The sequence below is a fragment of the Ambystoma mexicanum genome, chromosome 11 (genome assembly GCF_040938575.1).
Source record: "Ambystoma mexicanum isolate Mex_15411 chromosome 11, UKY_AmexF1_1, whole genome shotgun sequence".
In the NCBI taxonomy this organism is placed as follows: Eukaryota; Metazoa; Chordata; class Amphibia; order Caudata; family Ambystomatidae; genus Ambystoma; species Ambystoma mexicanum.
In genome coordinates, this window is record NC_090934.1 from 202,466,736 (window position 1) to 202,494,652 (window position 27,917).

Below are 27,917 nucleotides of genomic sequence, written 5' to 3' on the forward strand. Positions count from 1 at the left end.
AGGATATGGTAGCCGGGTGTCTCGCTTCCCCATCTTTTGAGCACGGGACAAGGTGGGACTCCTGAGCAAAGCACACACTTGAGCTTTCCCAGCACAAAACAGTTCCGTTCTCAGGTATCAGGACCTTCGGTGGTTAAGTCTCTTTTCTACAAATGTCTCTTGCCTCCGAGAACCTGATGTGTCCAAAATAATATACAAAGGTCCTTTTCAGTATGTGATGACCTTTCACCCCTGGATCCCCCTCTACCGGGCTCAGATCCACAAACAGTTCCTAGCAATATTAGGACCTTTGGTAGTTAACTCTCTTGCTTCCGAGGGCCTGATAGGTTCAAAATAATGAACAAAAGTTCCTTTCGGATTGCACTTGGGGTGATGATTCTTCAGCCCTGGATCCCCCTCTCCCGGGCTCAGACCCCTCTTGAATATCAGCCTCCCTCCATCAGGTTCACTATGGCCTGTATTCAAACACTTTTCTCTGTTGCATTTACGTGTCAGTGTGGTGATGGCTTTTCACCCCTGGATTTCCCTCTTCCAGGCTCAGACCCTCCTCTAATGTTTGCCTCCCTCCATCGGGTTCACTACGGCTTTTCCTCAAAACAATTTCACCTGTGGCATTCACAAGTCTATCAGCATCTGTCCGTCGGGTTCACTGTTGCCAACTCTTGCGAGTCTCACAGTTCTTTCTCTTTTCTCATTATGCAGGATTCATCTCCCTTAGCTTTCCAATTACGTGCATGTTAAAGACTTTCGACTGTACAGGAGTTTTTGCTAGACCCCTGTATGACCACTTTGACCTTTTCCTTTTGGCTCTCCTAGGGCCTTCTGGTATCAGTAGTTTCAACAAACATGGGATCAACCGGAGTCTCTCGAATAAGCACCCACGTGGTGCCGGACCCCTCTGCAGCTGGTTTTCCCTTAAGAGTTTAACAGTTATTTGAACTTCCCTTAGGTTGCCATTTGCAACTTTTGTTCAACACAGTTCAGTTTCTTATCGGTTCTCTCCTCGACTCACCAGCTGTGATGAACCACTTGGCTTTTCTTTCTTCTGGAGTCAAGGGCGGTGCCACGGTAGCAAGCTTCTCTCCCTGTCTTGATTATCAGCATAGGAGGGCTCAGTGTACCGTTGACATCTGCTGCAACACACGCTGGCTATTGTTCGCAGTCTTGCAATTCCTTTCATGGAGGCTTCGCGGGCCGAGGTCGGAAAAGGCAAGGTCGCTTCTCTCATTATTGCCCCTTCAGTTCTTGCCGTCTTTCTCCTCCTCTTGAACTGCCGGACCTGGATAGCTGTTTCGCCATGTGGTTTACCTTGCTCGTAGTGTGCTGTCATGCTACACCTTTTATCCCTGTGGGGATGAGAAAGGGCAGTCAGGTGTTATGTTATGTTATGTTACTTTGCATTTATATAGCGCCTTATATACTATTGGTATGGTCTGAAGGCGCTGGTAGGTTGAACGCCCTTGGGAACCGAAGTTCAGGTCAGTAGAGAGAGTAGAGAGAGTCAAAGGTGCGTGTGAGCACCGGATATGTGTGCAGCTGGTGTGGTATTCGTGTAATAGCTGCTTCTTAGCGGTAGGTGTGGTGGTTGAGAGATCAAGAGTATGTGTTCTTTCTGGCAGAATTTATCCAGACCGATTGTGGCTGCGTTAGGCCTGAGGAGAACGTGTGGCTGGGGTGTGTGTAACCAGCAGTGTTTAGTTAGAGTGATGGGGAGTATGAGGCAGATGTTGGTATGAGAACAGTTATACCGAATGGTGTCATAGTATCTCTGTGTTCTAGTTGAATGGTGGTGTAAAGAAGAGAGTAATCGTGGTGATGTGATATGGTGGGTTACATGCTCTTCAGACGTTCCATGCATTCCAAACCATTCCATGTAAGTCGCGCAATTCTATGCACTCTATTCTGCTCCATGCACTCCAGTCCGCTCCATGCACTCCAGTCAGCTCCACGCACTCCAGTCCGCTCCACGCACTCCAGTCCGCTCCACGCACTCCAGTCCGCTCCACGCACTCCAGTCCGCTCCACGCACTCCAATCCGCTCCATGTACTCCAATCCGTCCAGAGTATTTCTAAGTTGTTTTATGCACTCGATCCACGTATTTCACCCGTACCACATACTTAATCCGTTCCATCCACATATTTCACCCTTTTAATCCACATATTTCACCTGTTTCATCCACATATGTCACTCGTTCCATCCACATATGTCACCCGTTCTATCCACATACATCACCCGTTCCAACAACATACGTCACCCAATCCATCCACATACATCACTCGTTCTATCTACATACCTCACCCATTGCATCCACAACTTCACCCGTTCCGTCCGCTCAAGGCACTCAACGGCTCTACGTAGTCATCCGCTCTACGCACTCATCCGCTCTATGCACTCATCCGCTCTAGGCACTCATCCGCTCTAGGCACTCATCCGCTCTGCAAGGTCTAGGCACTCATCTGCTCTACGCATTCATCCGCTCTACACAGTCATCTGCCCTACACACTCGTCTGCTCTATGCACTCGTCCGCTCACGGCACTCATCCGCTTTATGTCCTCTCGCGCTCTATGCATTCACCCACACTATGCACTCACACGCTCTACGCACTCACCCGCACCCCTCCGTTCTCATGCACTCATTCGCTCTTACGCACTCATCTGCTCCATATGCTCGTCTGCTCTACCCACTAGTCTGTTCTACGCATTCATCCACTCTACACATTCCACCGTTTTTACACACTCCTTTGTTCTACACACTCTTCCGCTCTGCACCGTCTTCCGCTCTGCACCGTCTTCTGCTCTGCGCACTCTCCCGCTCTGTGCATTCTTTCGCTCTGCGCACCTATCACGATCTGCGCACCTATGACGTTGTGCGCACTTATCCGCTCTACGCACTCATCCGTTCCCGGAACTCATTCGCTCTATGCACTCGTTCTTTTCATGCGCTCATCTGCTATATGCACTCATCTGCTCCACAAAGTCATTTGCACGTACGCACTCATCCGCTCTATACACTTATCTGCTCTATACACTCATCTGCTCTATACACTCATCCGCTCTATACACTCATCCGCTCTATACACTCATCCGCTCTATACACTCATCCGCTATGCACATTCATTTGTTCTATGCACATTCATCTGTTCTATGCACTTCTGCATTCTACACACTCCTCCGCACTTTCGCACTCATCTGCCCTACACACTCGTCTGCTCTACACCCTCGTCCGCTCTACACTCATCCCCTCTGCACATTCGTCTGCTCTATGCACTCCTGCGTTCTACACACTCCTCCACACCTACGTACTCATCCGCTCTACACACTCGTCCACTCTACCCATTCATCCGTTCTACACCCCATCCGCTCAACACACTCATCCGCACAACATACTCATACGTTCTATACACTCATCCGGTCAGCACATTCATCTGCCCAACGCATTCATCCGCTCTCATCTCTTCTATTGCACGCATCTCTTCCATTGCACTCATTACAGTCTTTTGTATTCATATTTCCATCCTCTTCTCTTTATTCATTTCGCCTATTTTGTTCATTTGTCCATTGCATTCATTACATCCATTTCATTAATTTAAACCTCATTACTGGTTTTGTACGATTTATTCTTTTTATCCACTTCACTCCTTTGATCTACTTCACTCATTTTATTCCGTTTGTCCTTTTAGTTTATATTAGCGGTTATTACTTGTCGCTTTCTCGCATGGATCTTGATGTTGTATTGTCATTTGTCTTCTTGTTATTCAAGATCTAGTAGTTTGTTGGGTTGGTGTCATTGAGATGCTGTTATTCAGTTTGGGTTAGTTTGCGTATGGGTTGGTTTTAGGGGAAGAGCCAAGTTTTCAGTAGTTTGCGGAAAGACATTAGATCTTCAGTTAGGCAGATGTGGGGTGGGAGTGCGTTCCACAGCGTGGGGGCCAAGACTGAGAATGATGATGCGCCTAACCTGACTGAGTTTGTTTTAGGTATGACTACGAGGCTGGCTGAGCTTGATCTTAGAGTACGTGGAGGATGATAGGGTTTTAGCTTGTCTTGAAGATGTTGAGGTCTGGTTTTATGCACTGCTCGATACGAAATGCATAAGGTTTTGAAAGTCACCCTTTGGGCCACTGGAAGCCAGTGCAGAGTTTTAAGGGCTGGGGAGATGTGGTCTATCGGGCCGAGCGCTAGTAGTAGCTTGGCTGCAGCGTTTTGTGCTCCTTGAAGTTTATTCAGTTGGTAAGCATGGACTCCGAGGTAGAGGGGGTTAGCGTAGTCCAGTCTTGATATAACAATTGATTGGACCGTGGAGAGTCTGTTAGGGAAGAAGAGATATGGAAAGATGCGCCTAAGAGTTTTAAGGTGGTAGTGGCAGGACTTTGAGACGTTGTTGACTTAACGCGAGAGTGTTAGGTCAGAGTCAAGGGTGCATCCAAGCTTTTTTACTGAGTTAGAGGGAGTCGGTGAGTTGCCCATGGCAGGTGGCCAGGGTAGTGGGTGTGGAAGAAGTTCGGAGTTGCCACATACCATGATTTCGGTTTTCAAGGGGTTTAACAAAAGGTGGCTTTGGGTCATCCAGAGGTCTATGTCGAGGAGGCAGGAGGAGAGGTCAGGTCGGCGGTTGGGTTTTGAGTTCAAGAGTTTTAGAATTAGTTCAGTGTCATCAGCGTAGTTGTAACACAGGATGTTGTGTGAACAAATTATTGGTGGGAGGGTGATCAAGTAGACATTGAACAGGAGGGCAGAAACGCATGCTCCTTGTGGAACTCCAGTATCGACTGGCCGGGCTTGGGATGAGTAGGTGGAGAGTATTGTTATTTGGTACCTATCTTTGAGGAATGAGGCTATCCATTTGAGAGTGGTTCCACAAATTCCTAGGGAGTTGAGTGATTGATCATGTCGAAGGCGGCGGATAGGTCGAGAAGGATTAATGCGGCGCATCCCGCGTAGTCTGCCGTGATTTTAAGATCATCCCAGATTGAGGTTAGTGTGGTTTCAGTTTCGTGCCGGGCTCTGAAACCTGATTGTGCGGGGTCAAGGAGGTAGTTGGCTTCGACAAAGGCATTTATTTGGGTGTAGGCGGTTTCGTCAATGAGTTTGGCAAGGAACCTGGTGTGTGAGATCTCGGGGGGCTAAGGGAAGGTTTTTTTAATTAGAGGTTTGACATGAACCGTTTTGAATGCATCAGGAAAAATACCCGAGAAAAGGGAGTCATTTATGATGGATCTTGTGTGTTCTCCTGCGCAGGTAGAAGCGAGGAGTGCGTGATTCCTGTCAATTTCCTGACTCTGCATGACCCTTGCGTCGGGACATGTCAGGTAAAGTGTTAGTCTGTTGTTTATTATGGTATAAGAAAGTGTTCATGTCGAAAAAGAGGGGGTGTTATGAGGAATTATGTTCTTCGTCCTAGGCGGTTGGTAAATTCAGAAGGGTGTGTTAGGCAGAATTATATGCAGTACCCTTTGGGAACACCACACACAATTAAGACTAAAAGTGACAGTACCAATTCACCTTTGGTACAAGCCTGTACTACACAGTAAAGTGGTAGCGATGGCTGAGCAGCCCGACTTATCGCAAGAGCAAGTGAGCAGTATCAAATGGTTACACAAAGGACAGCAATTACTATGATTCAAACAAACACTGACTCAAGGTTTCTGAGTAAAATAATATACATTTATTTACACATCAGTTGTATAACATCTCAGTAAAGTAAAGTAGTTGAAAAATCACACTCTTAATACACCACACCGCTCCCAATAGATTCTGGAAAAGTTAAACTCACAATGAAGTATGAGAGAAATGGCACTCGAGTAATTTAAAAAGGGAGAGAAAGTCAAAGTTAGACACAAATTGAGCAGCACCAACAGGTATGTAAGCAGGGCAATCTAGAAAGAGGAACTACAGTGATGGAATCAAATCAAAAAGGCTTAGGGCCAAAGTCAATAGGACAAAACTGTTTTGCTCAAGATCACACAGTTCAGGGTAGTTTGCGGTTAAGTCTTTGCCAAGCGTTCCGGACAAAGTTGGTCAGCAGAAAAGTTAGTTTAAAGAGTAGAGAAGGACAAGCCCTCGGATTGGCGAAAGGTTTCTCACACCTTCACCGCGGCTGGACAAAACAAACAACCGGATTTGCACAGTACCTTTAAATGAAGAAGAAGCTGTAGCTGAGGCGGACGTTCCTGGCAGTTCCTGCAGGCTCACGGTTCCTGAAACGACTGTAGGATTGACATGATGTAGGAAGACTGGAGGGTCCTGCACCTCCCAGGGAAGAAACCAGCAGCAGAGCAAAGCAACGAATAAAAGGTGCGCTCCTTAAAACCCAAGCAGTGTCCGACCTTCCTGGCTATCCGGTTCACTGTAGCTCTGTACAGCAAATTCGACCAGAGGAGGGAGTCCTGGCTTGCAGTTTGGGTGAACTGGTTGGTCCCACCAGCTCAGGGGAAGGAGATTCCTGGTAGATCTTCTCTGTTGTTGGAGCTTGAAGATTCGGACCTGCAGCAGGGCTTCACCGGGCGCTTCAGTCGTTTTAGGGGTCCTCTTCTGTCAGCTTCTCATCGGTTCTTTCGTTCCAGTGGCGACTCTGCCTTTCCAATCCCAAAGACCTGCTTTTTATGCAGTTTTCCCCCATTCACACAGCCTGGCTGTCAATCACACAGCAGAGTGGCTGTCCTGGCGGGACAGTCACCCAGCCAATCAAACAGGAGTGCGACTTGGGCTACCAAGGGAACCCATTGCAGGGGTCCTAAAACCCCTCCCTAACATCCTGCCTACCCAGACCTTCAGGTGCCTAAGGCGGGCTTCTGTGTAGAAGCCCGCAAAGAAACGGTGAACAAAGGAACCAAACCTGGTTTGGTGCGCAGAGTAAAACACGAGAAAGACATTTTCAAAAAGAAATGGGGAATAAACCCAGCCGGAACTGTATAAAAACGTCATGGTCTAGTGGGTTTAAGTTCGAGGCTACCAAGATAGCCTAAAACAATACCAAGGTTATTTAAGATAACCGCGGTAGAATAGAAAAAAATAGGGTAGTCCACTGCCACCAGCCAAGTCTTGATGAAAAGGGAGCGAAACAATGCTCCAAGAGAAACAGACAAAAAGGGATAAGTATTAACCCTTTCCAGTACTCTATGCAAGAATGTTTGTTCTGGGTCTGTGGATTTAAAAGACTAATAAAGTCAATGGCAACTCTTCATGTTCTGGGAGACAGTAGTCAGTCCAGAAAATTGAGTACGAGTTGGGAAGTCTAAAAGACAACCCTGTGTCACTGCACTGAAGGTGCTGTGTAACACAAAGTAGAAAGATGATGCCTGTGGAGTAGGTGTGGCTCCATAGTCTAGGAACACAAAAAATGTTAAACACACACAGCAAAACACATGTAAGAGTGGGAAAAAAGGCTCACACTCTTACGAGGTGAAAAGTATAAATCCTAGAAATCCAGCAAAGCTGCTGAGGGACTCAGTTGGTAAGGGAAATTAGCCACTCTGGAGAATTCTCCCTAACAGGGTGGAATTGGTAGGGTTTGTGAAACAAACGGATGGTGGGGATGGTGGGAATGGTGGGAATGGTAGTGTTTTGTCAAAGTAGACTGGGAGTATGGGAAAGAATAATCAGAGGGATGTGGAGAAGAATGATTAGGAGTATTTGGGTAGGAAACAGGAAAACAGGGATTCTGGGAGTTATGGTTTTCAAGTGCAACAGTGTTTCTAATGGATTTACCAGATGTGGAGGGGATGTTGAATTCTTGTAAAGGAGGTTCATTGGGTGGAAGGGAGACTGAGTTGGTACAGCCTATAAAGGTTTACAAGGACCTAGTCATTCTCGTCCCTTTCTCCAGTATAGTACTGCGCCTCGACTGGGGCATTACCCCGAGCATAACCCCAGGCTCCCGTACCCAGGTGATCCTCCTTCGCTCATCCACCCCCAGGGTTGGGATATGAGAGCGCCAGCCCTTCCCTGGACACCCGAATAAGGGATTCTCTGGGTCTACTCGGGAGAACACCTTCAGGTTTCTCACAACCCCCAACATTATCCCAGTATGTGGACATTATTGATCACGCTTCCCAGAACCCTCACACATTCCTTGGGAGTCCATCACAGATATGATCCTTAGGACTCTGTGATGAATCGCAGTATTCTATCACTTCTCAGGGTGGATCCTTTGCCTGTGAGGCTAGGGAGGTGAGTCCGCTACGCAATACCCTTCCTAGGGGTAGAGGCAAGCGAGACCTCACCAGGAGAGACTCCCCCTCTGGGGACAAGGACTCCCGTTTTGGGAAGGAACTCCTTAAGCCATATGATATTAATGCTCCTTCAATGACACCTGTTGAAGAAAAGGATGAAGAGTCAATCAGAGTCTGTTATTGTCAGTCAAATGCATTAGAATCAGCAGTTCGAGATCTGCAGAGGAGAGACTGGCTGCGCGGCATCCAACAATTGAGAGGCGTGTAACTGTGGAGCCTAACGCCTACTGGGAAGCAACCCAGGAGACACGGGAAACTGAAGAGAGCCCAAGACGTCCAGTGACTGAACAGGGTGGTGGTGTGACCGTGCACAGAATGCAGTGGACCAGGAGGTCCGGTCACAACGCTGATACCACCTATGGTGAAACCAAAAAGAATCAGGCAACCAAAGAATGAATGGAAAAAATACTGAGAATACATGACAAAAGTAAAAACTGTTAGTCGAATTACCATATTCGTCCCAGTGAAGAGAAAATAATAAGTACCTGAAGAAAGCAACAATCATTCCTGGAATGCTCATACTCGTCCCAGTGAAGGTGGAACATTATGAATAATAAAAGAGACTGAGAATCAATACTGGAGCTGTCAGGTTTTCTCTAGTCCAGATACAAATCAGACAATCAAAGAGAAAAGTATAAGTTTGAAGAAAGAGAAAGAAATAAAGTCTCCCTGTGAGAGGAGAGCGACAAAGCTGTTTAGAATCAATCAAGAGGCAGTGAACAGAAGAAGAAGGAGCAATCACTTAAAAGAGAAGGATGAGACCTTGCAGAGCCCCATAACGGAACTGTATCATTTGATGGAAAGAATCACCAAGCACTAGTTTTGGGACAGTGGACTGTATTTGGTTTTGGACTCTCATAGACAACTGATGACTCCCTCCTAGTTAGTTGTGTTCGGTAAGGAATGCCTTATAGCCTAGGGAAAGTCACAGTTTTCAGCATTTAAGTTAATAAAATATCAGTGAGATGGAAAACCAGGGTCTGTGTCCTTCTTCTGGCCCACCACAACTCCCACACATTATGTGCCCGTCAATCGCGGAGTTTGCCCTAAGGGCTGCCTGCGTATTCTGCGTCTCACTGGTATTACACATTGTGTGCAAGTCCATCATATCACCACCCGGGATCTTCACACATTCAGTACCTGTAACTCACTGGTATTAATCACAGGGACTCTCACACATTGCAGTATATTTGACCAGTCAAAGAAATTTGCAGTTTTTATTAATGAAATAAAAATACCACCTGATACCAGTAGACACCAAGGACTTTAATAAAGCAAATGGAATCAATTTTCCATACAATCCAGAAAATGTCCAAGCCAGTTGCCACTGGTCATCTGGAACGGGTAATCTGTAACTTTTACCAGGGTCACTGAAAACACCCTTACGAGGCGGAAGCAATTGCTTGTGCCTGTGTCCAGCAAACACACTGTTTTAGGCTAACGGTGCTCTGTGGTTTCTTGACTTGCGCTTCACTCAGTGTACTTCAGAAAAAGGAAGACCGTCCTTTAAGATAAGTATCCCATGTGTCCCTGATTACATTACCTGAGCGTGTGTACAGGAGCAGGTCACAGTCACAAGTGGAGGTTGCAGTGTTGCAAATCTCATCAGACGCACAAGTTGGGCACTGGGAGGAACCTGAAAAGGGCACATAGGTAACACATGTTAATATAATGAATGGTAAGCTCATATGAGACGGGGCTATTACCAAAACCCACATAAGAGAGAGCATATTACTGCATGAGTTCCTAGACACGGGCATTTAAACCAAACCAATGTATAAGGGATATATCACCCATGGAATATTACTCACGTAGATTAGAAATGCACATTTCACTCAGGGTAGATGGCCTAGAAGATGTTTCAAACGTTGTATGTTATAAGCGCTTTGTAGCACTTGACTTGTGTACAAGCACTGTACAAATACATAATAAATAAATAAATAAATAAATAAATACATCATTGAGGATATTGCAAGCTAGTGAGGACTTCCTGGACCATGATGAGGCATAAGGTGGCTAAGTCACAAATTCAGGAATGACCTTGAAGGGTACATTATCCTAGCCAAACATGAAATCCCTGGGGCCACCCTTTTCTTTAAGTGTCTTTTCCCAGCACTGTACCCATTTTATCAGTCTAACATCTCTCCTCCATTCTTTTTCTCTATCTTTGCATATATCCTTTTTCAACTGTTCTGTCCCTATTCACTACTTTTCCTTCTCGTTTCCTTCTCTTTTGGTGTCGATTTTATAGGTTTGCTTGTTTTTCTGCATAGTGTCTTTCTTCCCAAGTACTTTCCCCTTGTTTTGTTTTTTTTCTACAGTTACCTTTCTCTCTGATTTCCGTTCCACCCCTTTTCAATCCCTCGTTTCCAAACCTGTTCTTATCCCAGAATCTCACTCATTTTTTTCACCCGTCTTATCATTTCCTTTCTACCTTCCTTTTTATCCCTCCCTGTCCCAAAAAGAAATTCCTCTAGTTCAAACATATAGCAATCACAACCGAGAACCTTCTCTCACAAAGAATCAGCGAGAGGAAAGAGGCACCACTCTGAGATGGAGTTTTGCGGGGGCAGGTGAGCACATGCCCAGCGAGCATGCGCGTGTATGTGCATGCATCTTCCTGTGAGCTCAAATTAGCGTGTATGCATACAGATGCAACTATTACCATGAGTGTATGCACGTGTCTAGCTCTGTGTATATGGCGTATGATTCGGACAAGTGATATAATTTATTTATTTATAAAATGTTTGTAATGCGTACAACCCAAGGGTATTACAGCGTTTCTACAGAGTAGTCAGGGTGAAAAACAGCATACGGTTAAGTAGGTGGGGAGCAGAGGAGCAATGTCATTAGTCATATTTATTGGAGAGTCAAGTTTTCAAGAGTTTTTTGAAGGTGGAGTGAAGAAATTTCCAGTCTAATGTTAGAGGGAAGTGAGTTCCAGAGAGCGGGACGTTGACCACAAAGTTAACTCCTCCAGCTCTATCCTTCTTGAACCGTGGAATGGCAAGAGTGGTATTGCTGGTAGAGCGTAGAGTTCTCAAGTGGTGTTTCAAAGAGATGCTCTTGTTTAGATACATAGGGGTAAGATTGTAGATGCAGTGGTGAGTTATTAAGAGAGTTTTGAACTCAATGCACGCTCTTATGGGAAGCCAGTGGGCATTGCACCTGGAGGAAGAGATGTGGTCAGATCTGCTCAAAACCAGGGCGGCCCGGAGGGCTTTGGCTAGGTTGGCCGCTAAGGTGCCAACGAGGAGGACATTGCAATAGTCAAGCTGCTGATAATTGTTCTGGCAAGAGTGAGGCAGTTGGTTGGTGAAAGGAATTGCCTGCTGAGAGAAATGAGCTGTACAGTGTAAGCTGTAGAAGACGCAAGGGCGTTAATGTGCTTAGTCATGTTCAGTTCAGCATCAAGAAAGACTCCCAGCGTTTTGACGTGCCTGAGGACAGGGATGGAAGTGCCATCAATGGAGAGAGAGAGAAGTAGGCTTGTCCAAGCTTGCTGAGACGAAAAGAAGGAGCCCACAATCAGTAGCTCAGTTGTATCATTATTTAAGAACAGGGTGTGAGCGGCCATCCTGCTTTGGATGGTAGCATAGGACGTGTTGATGATGGTGTCCTCAGCATGGTTACCTGTGATGGGGATGAGGATTTGCGTGTCGTCAACAAAGTTGGTGTATTTGATGTCCAGAGAGTCAAGTATGTCAAAAAGGTGCTTAGTGTAAGTGTTGTAGAGGGTGGGGGAAAGGCAGGATCCTTGAGGGATGCCGAGAGGCGATGGGATGGGGTCAGCTGAGGAGTTCCCAATGCAAATTCTAGAAGTGCAGTCCCCCAGAAAGGATTTGATTTAGGCGATTGCGTCGGACGAAAAGAGAAAGTGGGAACCAAGGTGTCGGCAGAGCGTGTCGGTCAACTAAATCAAAGGCAGCAGAAAGGTCGAGGAGGAGCAGTACGGTGAGGTTGCCTGCAGATGCATTTTCAAATCCCGAAGAGCGGTTTCCATTCTCTGCTTTGGTCTGAAACCAGATTGTCTAAAACCAAGGAGTTGCTGTGCTTCTAGGAAGTCTTGGATTTGTGAGTAAGCTATGCGGTCAAGAATTTTAAGTACAAAGAGGGCGGTGGTAATGGGTGATGGGTCGGTAGTTGGTAGGTTACAAAGGATCAAGAGAGGGTTTTTTGAGGAGTGGGGGGACCCAGCAGATTTGATGCTCTTGGAAACAGAGCAGGTCTCAAAGGAGGCATTCACAAAGTCGGTGATAATAAACATAGCTTGATAATGTGCGGCGGACAAGAGTCACCGTGCAGTTTGAGGGTTTGAGAGAGAGGATGGTATCCTTCACAAAGTCCTCAGTGACTTGTGAGAATGAGAATAGGGTTTTCCCAGTGCCAATAGGGGGGCAGTGGGGTTGCGGACGGGAAGGAGGATGCTTTGGTGGCTAGTACTGTTTATTTCGTGGCCATTTGATTTTGTAATAGGGTGATTTTGTTGGCAAGGATATCCTGAATGATAGTGTACCATTCTTTGTCGACTCTCGAGAATGTGTTAGGGGAGACAGGGTTTTCTAACTCACACAGAATAGAGAATAGTTCTTTGGCATTTAAACTAGCATTCGATATTCTGGTGTTTTATGAGTTAGCCTTGTGGGTATACTCTTTTCCCCCTGTGGTTAGATTGGCAAGGTTGGCAGGGGAGTTTTTAGTAGAGGTGCTCAGGGTCTCTCTTGCTTCTTCGAAGCAGGACAAGTTCATCAGAGAACCAGTGACTGGTGGGTTTGTGGGGTTTAGGAACTTTGGGTTTGAGAGGGGCATGTTGGTCCATCATGAGGAAGAGGCTCTGGTGGTAGTGGTTGGCAATGGCCTAAGGGCAGTAGTTGGCTGTTGGGGCAGAAGCAAGAATGGAGGATAGGGTGGGCATGAGCAACTCCGACATTAGTTTGAGGGTGTTGCGAACCAGGATGGGAGAGGGTGAGGGTGTGGAGGAAGTTGGCAGGGTGGAGTGCATGATAGCAAATTCGATGAGGAAATAGTCCGACCAGGCTACTGGGTCGATGGAGGAAATGTTTGTTGGTGAAGTGGTTGGTAAGGATCCAATCAAGGGTGCGTCCCTTGCAGTGGGTGGGTGTTTGAATTATTTGCGAGACGTTCATTTCTTGTAGGGTAAGATTGAGCAAGGAAGCTTATTTTTCACATGAATCATTAGAGCCTAGGCTAAAGTTGCCTAGGATGATGAATTTAGTTGAGGGTTTGACTAATTGTGTGATCAGGAAGGGGGTGTCGGCTTCAGGTCAGCTGGAGTAGTTTGTTGTCTGTATAGCATGAGAAGGTTGTTGGTTGTCTGAGTATTTATGGCAAGTTTCAGGAGAAGAGATTTGTAACCTGTAATTGAGAGGAGTCAATGCTCCTAAAGGGGAGGGAGGATTTGGCTACCCTCCCGGGTGTCCAATGCCGCCCGTCCTGAATATGGGGTAGTTATGGCATGGAAAGTAGTGAGCCGGAGGCAGCAGAAAGCCAAAATTATGTGATAGCAAGTAAGTCTAGGTCCCTCTCAGTGATGATGTCATGGATGTCAATGGCGTGGGTGCCAAGAGAACGGGCATTGATCAGGGCGTATTGAAGTGTGGATTTTCTGTAGTTAGAGTGAAGAATTGGCATGGCGGAGGGGGCACAGAGGGAATGGGGGTTTGGTGCGGGCGTAGAGCCTGGAGTTTCTGGCAGGTCCCAAATGATTTGTTGGTCCAGAAGAGGAGGTGGAGGAGAGCTGGTTTCTGGTGTGTAATCAAGTCAGGCAAGGCTGTGAGTCAGTGGTTTGGCTATGTGTATGTTTCGAGTAGTCTGGATTGAACTCTTCTTTGGCTCCCTTCCCCAAGTTCAAGGCACTCAGGTAGTGTTCAAGAATAAAGTTAGTGTAACCGTGGAGCTCCTCTGCAGCTCCCTTGCCCAAGTTCAAAGCACTCAGATTTAGAAAGTTCCACAGAGTTTTAGAATTCTCTTGGAAATTCAGATTCGCTTGACAAAAGTTCACAATACCGTCTCTTGTCAGGATATTCTTCTGAAACAGGTCCCTCAGGCTTCCCTCAACCCGTACTGGACCCTCTTAATTGGTTTACGCTCCACACAATGTTTAACTGGCTCACCATGTCCTCTTGTACAATATCACAGTACAGTTCACTATACTTCATGGAGTTTAGGGCTCCTTTGGTTGTGGCGCAGTTGTCAGAACGCATGGTCCTCCCACCACAGGTCGAGCAAACAGGTGACTTTCTTGTTCAATGTTTCTTCTGTTTTCCTTGTGGGGTTTCTGCAGCCCTCCTGTTCAACCTACTGCCTCGGGCCACCCCAATGCTTCTTTACACTCTTGGTTTATATGGAAAGTCTCTTTCCCTTTACTTTGAGATTTTGCTCCCACTTTGGTTTCACACAGCTCCCCCTTTTCTCACAGGAGCTCCTCATTCAACTGCAGAGTGCTCTTTATACTGTCTTGAAAAGCTTACAGGCTGGAGGTGTGCATGAAAGTCAATTGCCTGACACTGCCTGGCCTTGTTAATGTGACATAGAAATGGAGAGGTTGGTGTGACTAGATCTGCATTTTCTTCTTCTAAGTAGTATAATGGTGTTTCTCATATGAAATTTGTACTCTTCTTCGTCCCAGTACTTAAGTGGTGTTTGAGGGAAAGAGCAGAATGTGCCTAAATACATCCTATGAAGGCTGGGGGGGGTTGTGTAGGTCCTTATCAATCAAGAAAGGGGGATGCCATGTCTCATTCTTGGGTGTTCCCTCTCCAATCCCTGAGGACCCTCTAACCAGGTGATCCTCCCTCGCTTGTCCACCCCTGGCTGCCTGCGTAGAAGATCCCTGTGGAGTAGTTTGGGAAATACCCTTAGGTGTTTCACATTGGGAAGAGCCTGGAGGTGGTGGGTAGGGGAGGGACTGGGTATGGCTGGCAGGCAGTTGGCTGGGATAGCCTTGTCAGTGCTTGGGTTCAGTGGTGTTGTCAGATTGGTCTCCAAATCTGGCGTGGGCCTGCAGACATGAGGTAATGCAACGCCCCATGAAGGCAGCAAGGGGGTGGAAAGGGGTAAGCACTTGAGATTGGTCATGTCTGCAGAGTGCAGGGGCCAAGTCATTGGTAGTATGTGGCTGTCAAAAAGCACGGGATGTAAGAGCCGTCACTGGTAGGGGAGCTGGCATGGATGGGAAGGGCAGGAGGGAGAATAGGGTGGGAGGAGGGGGTGAGTGAGAGGAAGTGTCTAGAGAGGGGCCCTGTTGGGGTCTGGGAGAGCAGTCATGATTAGGGAGGTTATGCATGGATGCACTGGCAAAGTAGATGGGGGCCAGGAGAGGGGATATGGCAAGGTGCGTATGGCTGGCAGGGGTTAGGAAACACGATGGAGAAGGAAGGTGAATGGGATGGTGGGTGACAGGTGAGGTTAACGCAGATTCTGAGGAGGAGATCTGAGCGGTGCAGCAAGGTTGCGTTGGGTACAGTGCAACACGGGTCGCCGGGTGTAACATGGTAATTGAGTGGTTGTCATGGGAGCTAATGCGAGCGGAAGCAATGCAAGAAGCAGGAGGTACTGATGCAGTATTTGCAGTGCAACTCTTACGTTGGGTGGCCGTGTGACTCGGAAAGACACCGTGAGTGGGCAGGCTGCGAAGTGAGAGCAGGAGGGGAGAGCAGGCGGTGGGCCCAGGCGGGACAGAAGTGCAGGAGTTGTGCAGTTAATAGTTTTACAGTATGGTTATTATCAGTTTAGGCAAAGAGGGACAGGATGGATGAATGCCTATAGAACCTAGGGGTTAAGCTTATAATAAGAAGGGACAGCTCACAAAAGATGCAAGGGTCAGGATAATGTAACAGTGTGGGTTGGTGGGCATTATTCATCCACCCACGCTCTTGGTTTTAACACAAACAAATGCCTCTTCTTAACAAGCCTCTCTCCACCAATGCAACGTGGAAGGGCAAAGGGAGCCTACCAAAGGTTTTAACCTAAACTTAGCAAGTAGTTTAGCCTCCTGGCTAACCTTATTCTAAACCATCACAAAGTCTAAAGTCTTGGCTTATAGAAAAGCGCCAAACCTATTCTCTAATGTTCAGCCCTATTCTGGGAGACAAACACAAAATGTGCTCATTTACATATCGAGGTCCTCTGTTTAACAGGATCACAGTCTCTTCAACACTGTTTAGCTTGGGGTATTCATTCCCACCCACCTACTTTGTGTAATGTAAAGTTGGGCTATCTCCCTGCACTATTACAGGGTCTTGTAGTAGGCAAGTAATTTTTGTTCCCCGCCATCTGTGTCTTCTCTTCAGACGGCTGATTTGTCCCTACTGACAGTCAAGTGAGTTTTCAGGAGCTAGGGGATTCTTCCTGCGTTTCCCCAGTCTAGTCGCGACACAGCAAGTCTTTTCTCAAGTGGTGATATCTTCTCAGACCTTATAGCATTCAGTTGGGTTGTCCCCTGACTCAAATGAAACCCCCAGGGGTTTTGTAGACAAGTGGGTATTTTTCTCCCTTCCCCTAATGTATAAAGGTGCTTATTAGGCTGGCAATGTTATATCTTTATCTACCTTTTGGATTGCTGGTGGAAAGTCCTATATATGAGCTTCCATAGGGTAGACAGTCTTTTTGCTGGCAGTTTTTTTTAATGCGTTTTTTTAAATGAAGAATGTTCATCAAAAAAACTAATTGAACAATAAAGGGGGGTGGGTAAGAGGATAAAAGGGGCAGGGGGTTTGGGATAGGGATAAAATAATAGGGAATGGAGAGGCTGGGGGATCCCCCCAAAATCATTTTTTAGAAAGGTCGATGAGTTCTTTCGATGAAACATTTGTGTAAAAAAACACACTGAAAAGAAACCCGGTGGCAAAAGAACACATAACTCTCCCCAGGTCCAGGACTGTATCTTCATTGGATGCTTTCAAACAGTCTATATTATCTTCTCCTTCCCTGTGGATTGGTGGTCAAAAGCCTTGGCCTCAGGCACTCAGAGTTCCTCTCGAGAGTTTGGGTTTTGATTCTAAACAGTCAATCTTATCTTCTGAAAGGGGACCATCAGCCTCATTTTAAATGAGGCAGAGTATTAAAGCATAATGCCTCGCTTTAACACCTCTATTTAACGCCTCCATTTAACATCCAGTCTCATTTTCCAGCACGTATGAGACGGAGGAGGGGCACAGAGCTGAATTAAGAACTCTGCATGGATTCCTCCTCCGTCTCATTAGTGCATTTCGTTGTACGCCTGCATGAGATTTTCATGTAGGCATAGAATTAATGGATTCCTCTTGGAACCGGCTCAGAGCTGCACCTGGTCAATAGTAATCCATTGTAAACGCTGCCTGCAAAGCCTATTTATAGGCAGCTTTTACATTTCTATGAGACGCAGTGGAAGAATGCCATGGGGCAAGTACCCATGCTTTTGATAGTAAAGTATGGCAAAGCAGCCAGTGTCCCTCAGCCTTGCTGCACTCCTCTCTAGTTCTTCTGCCAGAAATATCGAGTTGGTGATACAAAAGGCACACATATTGGCTTTGGCAGCACTTGTTTTCTTTGCCATCCATGCGATTGGTCTGCTGAGTGGTCTTTTGAGTTTCACCATCACAAAGGTTTTTCAAAATGGCGCATGCTTCTGGAATCTAAACACATGGGGGCAGAGAGGGAAAGACCTTTGTTAGGGTTCACTTTGTAACTTGCCCTACTTTTTATTCCAGTGGGTGGGGTTCGATGGAAGTGTGCTTAATAGATCAAGTTTGAGGTTCTGGGTTTCTTTTTTTGAGTGTTTCTGGAGAAGCCTGGCTCAAAGTAATGGGCTCTATTGCTTGATATAAACACTGGGATCAGTTAGGGTCAGGCAATGTTCAGAAAATGTTAAGTCTGCAACACTGTGAGGGACTAAAACCCAAACAGAATAGAAGAGAATGCCCTGCCTCAGAATTTAGCAGGCGTATATACATGTGTGACCAGTGATCGCATGACATTTCGCATGTGGAAATGTTCATGAGCCCACCAAAGTGCAAGTTCTATATTCTAATTAATGCTTTGTGGTGCAGCCTCACCTAGGCATTAAAGGTCAAAGGCTTTATTAGTTAAATGTTAAAGGTATTTGTACCGCGCACCGTCACCAATGAAATTGGTCCCCAGGCGCTCAGGCGGATCTGGGAACAAGAAGGCGGGGAGAGTTAGTAAGGTGAAGAGGGAGGAGGATAAGTGGAGTCCTGTTGGCAGCTTCAGTTCGGTTTACACCGTGCGCGGTACTTTGGTGCGAGCATCGGTTCGATGCCAGTCCTCATGTGCTGTTGGTGCGGCTCATGTGTTGTTTGTTGTTGCAGTGTGGTGAAGTGCGTGCGGCTTGCTGTGCGAGAGATGCTTGTGTGAGTTTTTGTATGAGTTAAGGCTGCAGAGATTTTGAGCTTTTTTGGTTAGTGGGTTATATATCTCGCAGCTGATCGTCGTAGTTTGGCTAAATGCCTAGATTTGAGAATCCTGTATGGTGGGGGAGAGGCCCAGGTCACACAATATACTACGTTTCACCATACAATAGACAGCGATGGAGGCTGCATCTAGATTTGAGAATCCTGTAAAGTGGGTGAGAGGTCTAGGTTTCATAATACATTACGTTTCGCCATACAGTAGACAAATATGGGGGCTATACCTAGATTTGAGAGTTCTGCATAGTGGGAGAAAGGCCCATGTTCCACAGTGAGTGGGTTTCAAGATATAATAGACAAAGGTGCAGGCTACACCTAGATCTGAGAGTCTTGCAGAGTGGATTTGATGCAGGCTAATGTTCACAATTCTATCTAGGTGTAGCACCTCCTACCATTCACAATTCTGTCCGGATGCGACGCAGGCTAATATTCACAATTCCATCAAAGTGTGGCACATGCTAACATTCATCAATATATATTTTTGTCTTTCTTTCGTCTGAACGAGCACTAGCCAAAATGGTCTTCCAATCCCAACAGCCTCTGCGCTTTTAGGCCACGCCACTGTGTGCTACACTTCAAATTCTGTTTTTACCCCCACGTCACTTAATGGGAACTCATGTGCGACATTCCAGTTTCAAAGTATGGGAAGGGTATTGGTGGTGGGGAGAGTTGCAGTGCTAGGTTTAGTGACAGGCCGCACGCACATGACACCACCCTAAGCGATTGAAAGATGGGATCCTGTAAAAATGGACAGGTGTACACTGCGACCACCAACTGATAGCTATTATGCCTACCATACCACTACTATAATGGAATGTGAGGGACCTCGACTGGTTTCTAAAGTTCCAAAGAGTTTGTGCCACCAGTGTAGGAAGCAAGTCAAGCTAGCCTTTACACAGGAAACTAAGTTGAAGGGTGGGATGCAAGAGGGGTTTCTTGGTTTGGCTCGATGAGGCAATTCCATTTGTGTTGAGCCCCTTAACAGCTGATGGATCTAGGAGATGGGTGTGCATCAGGGGGAGGTTGCACGGAAAGCAGATATTATGACTCAATATCGATGCCCAAAGCAGACCATAATAGACCTCTCCTAGTGCCGCTGGACTGAGCAAAGTAAACACTGCCTCACATATGCAAAAGGTAGGGAGGAAACAAGAACCAGGGCACTTCTCCAATGGCAAAAACAAAAACATGCGTGCATGGACTAATAATATGCAATTACATATATAGAACAATATGCACAGAAATATCTGTATGGGAATGGAGGACAGGTTCTGGGAGTGGAGGAAGTGGTATGAACCTCAAGACTTTTGTTAGAGGTAGGCAGGATCCTGCACCGATCAGTGCATGGTCGAGAAAGAGAACAATTCAGAAAAGAACTCAAGACCCACCTCTTCAAGGAGTCTCTCCTCCTCAACACCTAGGCCACTGCGTTGACCCCCACGTCACCTGACTTGCTAGACACAGTCCACCCCTCTCCTTCCCACTACAGCTGTACCCCTCCTCTGTGTCCCTCTGTATCCTACCCCTGCAAGATAGAAGAGGCTGCTTTTATGGGGTAGTCTCCTCTCCCCATGGATGGTGCTAACAGACAGTGAATGCACCTGGACTTTGTGTGCCAGGCTATTCTGTGATTTGGTAATGTGCTTGCATCATGTGGGCTGAAAGGCGGTTCACCTAAATTTATATTAAACCCTCTTCCATTTTGGAATGGCCCTTCTCTGGAACATATGCTTTCCTATCATGTGAATTACAAGTCAGCAAATCCTCTGTTAAGCCTGGTAATCTGTCTGGTGCATGTGTGTCTTTTTTGCAATGAGAGAGTTGCAGCTTTGTAACTCCCACAATTTTCCCTGGAGCAGGAGAATGAGATCTGCTTATTTTCCTTCTCTCATTTATAATGTGAGTCACATTTACCAAGTCCTATAACTAGATTGCGATCCTCTATTTGGGTGGTTGCACAGTCCCTTTTAAATGGGATTTTGTACTGGACCCAGCCAATAAGATACCTGTGAATGGCAAATCAGGGCATATCTAGGATCTCAAGTTCAAAAACCCAAGTTTGCATGTGAGCTTCTACACAAGTCAAATATAGATTGATGGTATGTTCCACTACAGTATCAGTTGAAAGTCTACTAGTGTCCATGGCCTGTATAAGTTCTTGTTCAGGTTTGTAAATTGTAGGGTCACAAGGGTAGAGTTCATATGAAATGCGATATCCATGTATTTACCGGTCGCCCCCCGGGATCCATTAGTGGACCCTTTGGCCAGGACAAGGCTACCCGTAGGTGTGTGTGTTGAATGACAGAATGCAAAGTATTTGCTATTGACTGGGACTAGGATGTGGTGTTGCTCTCCTACTCACTTCCCTTCAGGGATGAGCATCGGCATTTCCCATTTGCATCAAAGTTTATTTGGGACATTCCAGGATGTTGTGGTCATATGTACCACAATAAAACACAAAGTCTGGTTGCAAACTGTTTTCCTTGCTTCTGTGAAGAGGTCCTCATACCAAGTCTACAGATCCAATGTATCTTCTGTATGCCTTTGGGAGAGCTGTTACAAAGACCCTGGCACATGAGTTGCTGTAATCCAAGAGAATTCAAGGAGCCAACATTCCCATCCTGATGTTTTTTAATACTTGGTCCAATGCAAGGCCACATGAAAAAAGTATCTGGGTAAGGAGGGAATTATTGCCAGGGCATCTTTTAACTCATTTTGTAGAACTTTATAGTAAACCGCAGTCTTTTTCATTTTGGGCAAGTCTGTAGAAACAGTCAATTGGTTGTATTTAGCAATATATTGGAACAAGTCTCCATTTCCTTGCTTCAAGTCCAGTAATTCCAAGCCCGTTGCTTGGGTCTGATTGCAGGTATCAAAATCCCTGACCAGTGCTGTGGTCAAGGCATCAAAGTCATGAAAGAGCTCAGGCCAAAACTCCTCCCCCAAAGTAGTGCAACAGGAATGTGGTTTTTGAGGTAGAGAAGGCTTACCGACGGAAAATGCAATGAAATTTGAACCAATTCAAGAACGTTTGTTAAGCCTTGTGGTTCCCACTAAAGCATTCAGGATGGGATAGATGAGGGCTCTGCAGCCTTTGGCTCCCCAGATGTTATGGACTACAATTTCCATCAGCCCTAAACAGCATAGTTAATAAAGAAGGGTCGTGGGGCTTGTAGGGAAAAGTATTTGCTGCAAACGCTTGGGCTAGGTAAAAAGGGGTCCTAGGTACTATATCTACGACTGATGTGGCTGCAGGATGTGAATCTCCCGGGGAACTGCAGGATCATGGGGAGGGTCAGATGCTCCGAGCTCCGGGGACTCCTCTTGCAATGGGTGTCTGTATGCCTGCAACTTATCAAATCTAGCATGAAGTGCATTTAGATACTGTGTGAGCCTGATGAAGCTCATGCAACTGCAGCTACTGGGTCTCGGTTGGTTTCATGTGGGCGACAGGGCACAAGGCGCCACAATTTCACATTAACTATAATCGGTGCCTGAAACCGCATCTCACAGACCTCCGCGACTGCCGATGAAGCAAAGAAAACAATGAACAACCTCAGACAAGCCTTGAAAAGAAAGAAGCTGGCATATCCCCAATGGCTGCAGAGAAAAAACCCACTGACAAGTACGAACTAATAATAACCAAGTACAATTATATAAAAATAGATACAGAAAAAGCAATAGAAAGGATGACAGGTCCCCCGGGAGGAGCTACTGGTAAGAGCCTGGAGGCTGTTGTAAGTGGCAGAACAGGATTTACACCTGTATCAGGTTAACAGGCTGCAGGTGTGGAATCAGAGGGAAGGTTGCCTGACCTTCAATTAACTTATCTTTGTGATATGCCTGATCTTTCCACTGAATGGGATTTAGTCTTAAAGAGACAGTCCTTTGGATTGTAGGTTCCCTGTGAATGATGGTGTGCTGCAGGGGAAACCTAGGGTAGTTAGACGGGAAAGGAGCATTATGGGATATGTAGTGTCCCCTCAGAATTTTGTTTGCATTGAGATTGAGGGACGGTTTTGTTTTCCCATGATGTTTTTGCTTTCGTTTCGTTACAGGAAAGTGCTGGGGCAGGAGGGGACTTTGGTGGCAGTATCCCAAAAAAAGCTGAGCGGATGTCGGGTCGGGGTGTGTCGGAAAGGGGTGATACCATGTCTCGCCCAAGGGTGTTCCCTCCCCCGTCCCCAAGGATCCACTGCCCAGATGATCCTTCCCTGCTCATCCACCCCCAGAGTCAGGATCCAAGCACAATGGCTTTCCCCTGGCCACCTGAACAATGGAACCCCGGGGTCTACAAGTGAGATCACCCTCAGGTTAATCACAGAAGCTTATGGTGGCTTGTGGAACAAGGACTTTAAACTGAGTTTCCCAGTAGGAGAGTGTACTGGGAAGCGTAAAATGGCTTGTGCAAAAAGGACTTTAAACTGAGTTTCCTAGAGTTTCTTAGAAGAAGAGTGTACTGGAAAGCTTGTTTTGGTTATTGCGAGTGAAATGTAACAAAACAGTGAATGGTGATGAAAGTAGAAACAATAAGGCTTCAAGGGCAAGTGAGAGGAATAAGTCAAGCCTTATTGTGAAACTGGAACTGTGGCAAAATAACTAAGTAGCAGATGCAAGAAAAGTGTGTCAGTAGCCTGACCTCTAATGGGTGGACTGTGTGTTCCAAAAAGAACTGCACCTAGACCACCTAGCCACTTGGTGATGGAATAAAGGAAAAGCCTGTATAAGTGAAACTGAGGAATTGAACTTATAAACTGGTGAAAGGTAACCAAACTGAAGAGCTGGGAAATGTCCCAAGAAATGGTGTTACTTTGGAACATTGACAATCCTAAAGAACTGTGTTATTTTGGATCTGTGATATTCTTTTTTTTTTTTTATTGAATGTGCATTTGGTTTAACTTCAACCTTAACACAACACATTATAAAACATGATAAAATCCCTACATTAAAACTATAAATATAAACTCAGCTATACAATAAAATGCTAAATATAAAGTTTGCAGCCTTACAATACATCAATAATTTACACTCTTTGTGCCTCATTACACGGACGGTGGTAACCATGGCGCTATTAGCGCCATGGTTGCTGCCGGTATTTTACCGAGTCCGCCATGGTGAATGGCGGAATTACCGCCCTATTCCAGGGTGTGTGGGGGCGGTAATTCCCCATTCACCATGGCACTTCCCCATTCCCATTTTTGCCCCCATAGGGCTCAATGGGAATGGGGAAGGCGGTAATTACGGTACCGCAAATTGCGGTACCGTAATTACCTCCAAGGTCCCTTTGCGGGTCCCGTCCTTAACGGCTGGTAGAACCAGCCGTTAAGGTAGGGTTCCACAAAGGGACCTCGTAGTAAGGCGGTAAGGGTTTACCAGCACTGGTACCCTTACCGGTACCGGTAAACCCTTACCGCCATCCGTGTAATGAGGCCCTTTATCTTACGACATGTTCATAAATATGTGCATTGGTTATGCAGACCTCTGTCGAAATGCTCACTATTTACACCGCAAAACTCAAGACACCTTCCAAATTGCATTGTGTTTGTAGTTTTAAGTCTTATTATCAATCTTAATATTATATATAATAGTTTGGCCTCTGAGAAGATTTTTACATAGAGCCTCATTATGAGGCTGCCGCTCCCGTAATAAAGGGTGCCGGTACGGGACCGGCCCCCTTCATTCCGGGAGCGCCGATTACAAGCATCCCATCGCGGGACCCGGATCGCACGCCTGGTAAAACCAGGCGTGCGCTCCGCGTCCCGTGTGGGGAAGAGGGAGGCAATAACGGGCCAGATGTAATCTGCCCGTTATTACCTCCCTCCCCATTCCCATTGAGCCCTATGGGGGCTCAAATGGGAATGGGGATGAGTTCCTGCAAGGAGGAATTACTGGGTCCTCCTATGTCGGAGTAACCCGGTAAGTCTCCATTGCAGGAACCGGGTAATTGAGCCCGGAACGGGGGCAGCCATGGAGCTAATAGCTCCATGGCTACCTCCATTCTCGTAATGAGGCCCTAGAGTCAGCTGCTTCGAACTGAAGGTTTAACCTCAATAAGAAATTAATTGTTGCAATATTCAATGAGATTTGATTTGCGTTGAAAATCTTGTGCCACATCTGTTTTGCATCCAATAGCCTAAATGAGATCAGATGTTTGAAGAAATATTCCTTCCTCCATTCAACCAGGTTTTTGCACTGAGCTAGTAAGTGCTCTAGTGTCTCCTCTTCAGATATTATTTTGCAGAACCTACATTTAGCATCTTGAGTTGCATGTTTGCTTCTCTTCGCTAATACCGCTTTAGTTGGCCATAAATGAAAGTGCAGCCTCATACTATGGGATCTATATTTCTGATTTGGGAATTGTTTAGTATTTGGTGCAAAGATCTTAACACAAAATTGCCAGATTTAAAAGCTTTGTGCCTCATTACAAGTCCGGCGCTAACCCTGCCGGTGCTACCGTTGGGTTGCCGCTGGACTTGCAATATTTACTGGTGCCTGGCTTGCCAGTAACACTGGGGTATTACAACCCCAGCGTTCCAGGAAGTCAGGTGCCAGTAAATTGTTAATCCGCATTCCCATTGAGTCCCATAGGACTCAAAGAAAATGGGGACCACAGAGGCACCACCACCCTTAATAACGGTGCCAGTGCTTCCGTGTAACTCTGCGGGTGGGTGCTGTACCGCCCGCCAGGTGGTAACAATGGTGCTGGTAGGCTTACCAGCACCGTTGATACCGGACCGGCACAGTCAGAATGAGGCCCTTTGAATTTAGCACATTTGTCCCATAACAATATCCATTCACAACTTCTCTGTTTTTTTTTGTTGCCACCTCAGGTTGTTCTTTAGGAGTGAATGGTCTATTTCAGCTATTTTCATTATGTTCTTACATTGGTCTCTCCAGCTTTCCAAGGATTTCTCATGTTTATTCATTAATGCTTTAGGAAGAATTGGTAGTAATGTTGGTTCATCGCTATCTGCTAAGAAGCATTTCCTATATTGTTAATACTTGCAATTTACCATTGTCTCTATTGAGATTATTTATAATTCAAATCTGATTAGTTGGATCAGAAGGCTTTTAAGTAAGCATTAGAGTGATTTCCAATACATCCCTTGAATCATATTCCAATCAGGATGATAATCTTGTGATTTTGTTTGCACACCATATGTAATTATGGGTATAACCTTCTGTTTATAAAATGATGCTATAGGGATACATGAATATTTGCCATATGTCTTTTGTATGAGTTTGGCCTGCGATGTTTACATTTCCATTTTATATCGGATTTCATTTTTGTATATACTTAAAAGCTTGGAGAAGAGAACCCCTCTTTTTGTGAAATGAACTGTTTGAATTTTGGGAAAGAAAACCTCTGACGCTCTGACCTTTCCTTTTGAACACTTTTTTTATTTGATGCCGACATCCCTACACATTGGCCCTCATTACAAGTTTTCCGGTATACTGCCAGCGATTCCGTAGTCCCGGGGGTGCAGCCGTAACCACGGAATCACCGGCACATCACAACATTGCAAGGGCATGCATTCTGGCATTCCCGGAATTGGTGCCACCAAAATGACAGAAACACAGTTGTTGCACTGTTGCCGGTGCTTCCGACTCCGAACATCTCTGACATCTCTAAGAAGTCACACTACCAACTGCACCTCCTCAGAGGTATTCTTCCTTTCCTCACCTTCCCCCAGAAGCTCACTGTCTCCAGAGCCCTGGTTCTCTCTATGCTGGACTACTGTAACAGCCTCCATCTAAATCTGCCTGCCTCTACTCTCCGCCCTCTGCAACTTATCCAGAACAGGACTGTGAGACTTGTCCTTGGCCTCAAGCCCAGGGATCGTATCTCTCCAGGACTGAAATCTCTGCACTGGCTCCCAGTGGCTGCAAGGATTAAATTCAAAACCCTTTGCATTGTCCACAAGGCCTTCTGGGGGCTGGGGCTGAAATACCTTCAACTCTCTCTTCCTAAATATCTTCCTTCCCGAGCTCTTCGCTCATCCGCCTCCAACTCCCTCAGGGTCAGTCGCTTCTCCAAGCAACGAGTTGGTGGTGGATCTCTCTCTTCGGCAGGGGCCTCCGTCTGGAACAGCCTTCCTGCCTCCCTAAAACTTGAGGAGAACCATCTCCGGTTCCGGAAGCACCTCAAAACCTTCCTCTTTGCTTCTGCTTTCTCTCTTCCTCTCCCTGCTGATTCCTGGCTGAAACTGCACTGGTTACATGGCCTCCCTCTCAGCTCACAGGCCCGGCCCTGCCAGTTGCTCACCTGCACTGCCTCCCTGGCAACCCTGCAATTGGAGACTGTTTCTGTATCCCTACAGTCCCCCTACCTGCACTTATGCCTGCACTTACCTTGCACTTGCCACTAGCTGGCCGTTATTTATTCTTATCCTTCTATCCCATTTATTGCACTTTCCCCTCTCCCTGCACCCTCGCACTTTTTCCCTTTCCCCCTTCCCATGCACTTGCGCGATCTGAATGACACCTGGCCTAGTAGGATCGTTATCTTTCTTCCCCTGTTCCCCCTCCCTTGCCTCGTCGCGCCTTGAAACACTTGTGTATAGGCGCGTTATAAATGCCATATCATATCATATATCAACCAAAATGCCAGTGGCACTGTTATCGGTGTGTATACTACGGAAACATCAGCGACGGAAACACCTAGATTGGAAACGTCATCACAGGAACTGGAAGCTCACCGGCGGCCATCTTTAAAAACACAATCCATATAAAATCACCCACTTCCTGTTGCCAATGCTGGGGAGCTATTTGCAACAGACTACAGGCGTTCAAGCCAAATGTGAAAGACTGCAATATGGCTGGAGGTGGCACAGAAGGTGTCGGATGTGGGCCCCGTGCCCCACACTCCAAGAGATTGTCACAAGCGATGAGACTGCCTCCGCCTGAGAGTCTGCAACCTGCTCTCGGCCCACAGGAGGGAAAGCATGGCAACAGGAGGCGGGACAGGCTCCCCAGTCAAGATGATGGCCTGGGAAGAGACATGCAGCACTGTGCTGCATCTCAAAGGCATCAAGGGAGTTGAATCAGTGGAGGCTGGTGCTGGGACATATGCAAAGGGTGGTGAGTACAAGGTGCAACACCTAAACAATGACTGTGGGCATGCAAATGTAGGGCACAACACACAGACATATCTCCAACTGCACAACAACAGACCACATCCAACCCATACAGTGGCCAACGAACCATGGCTGTTGTCCAAGGGTGCACAAACATCACCCCCTTCCAAGCAGAGATATG

The 27,917-nt window shown here is 46.4% G+C and overlaps 1 protein-coding gene across 1 annotated transcript in view; it reads right to left on the minus strand.

The window, feature by feature from the left end:
- Window positions 1–27,917, minus strand: part of LOC138503248 (uromodulin-like) — a 147,631-nt gene that overhangs the window by 71,420 nt on the left and 48,294 nt on the right. The window contains exon 3 of the mRNA XM_069622841.1: window positions 9,776–9,868. Coding sequence (XP_069478942.1) covers window positions 9,776–9,868 — 93 coding nt within the window. The remainder of the gene's footprint in view (window positions 1–9,775; window positions 9,869–27,917) is intronic.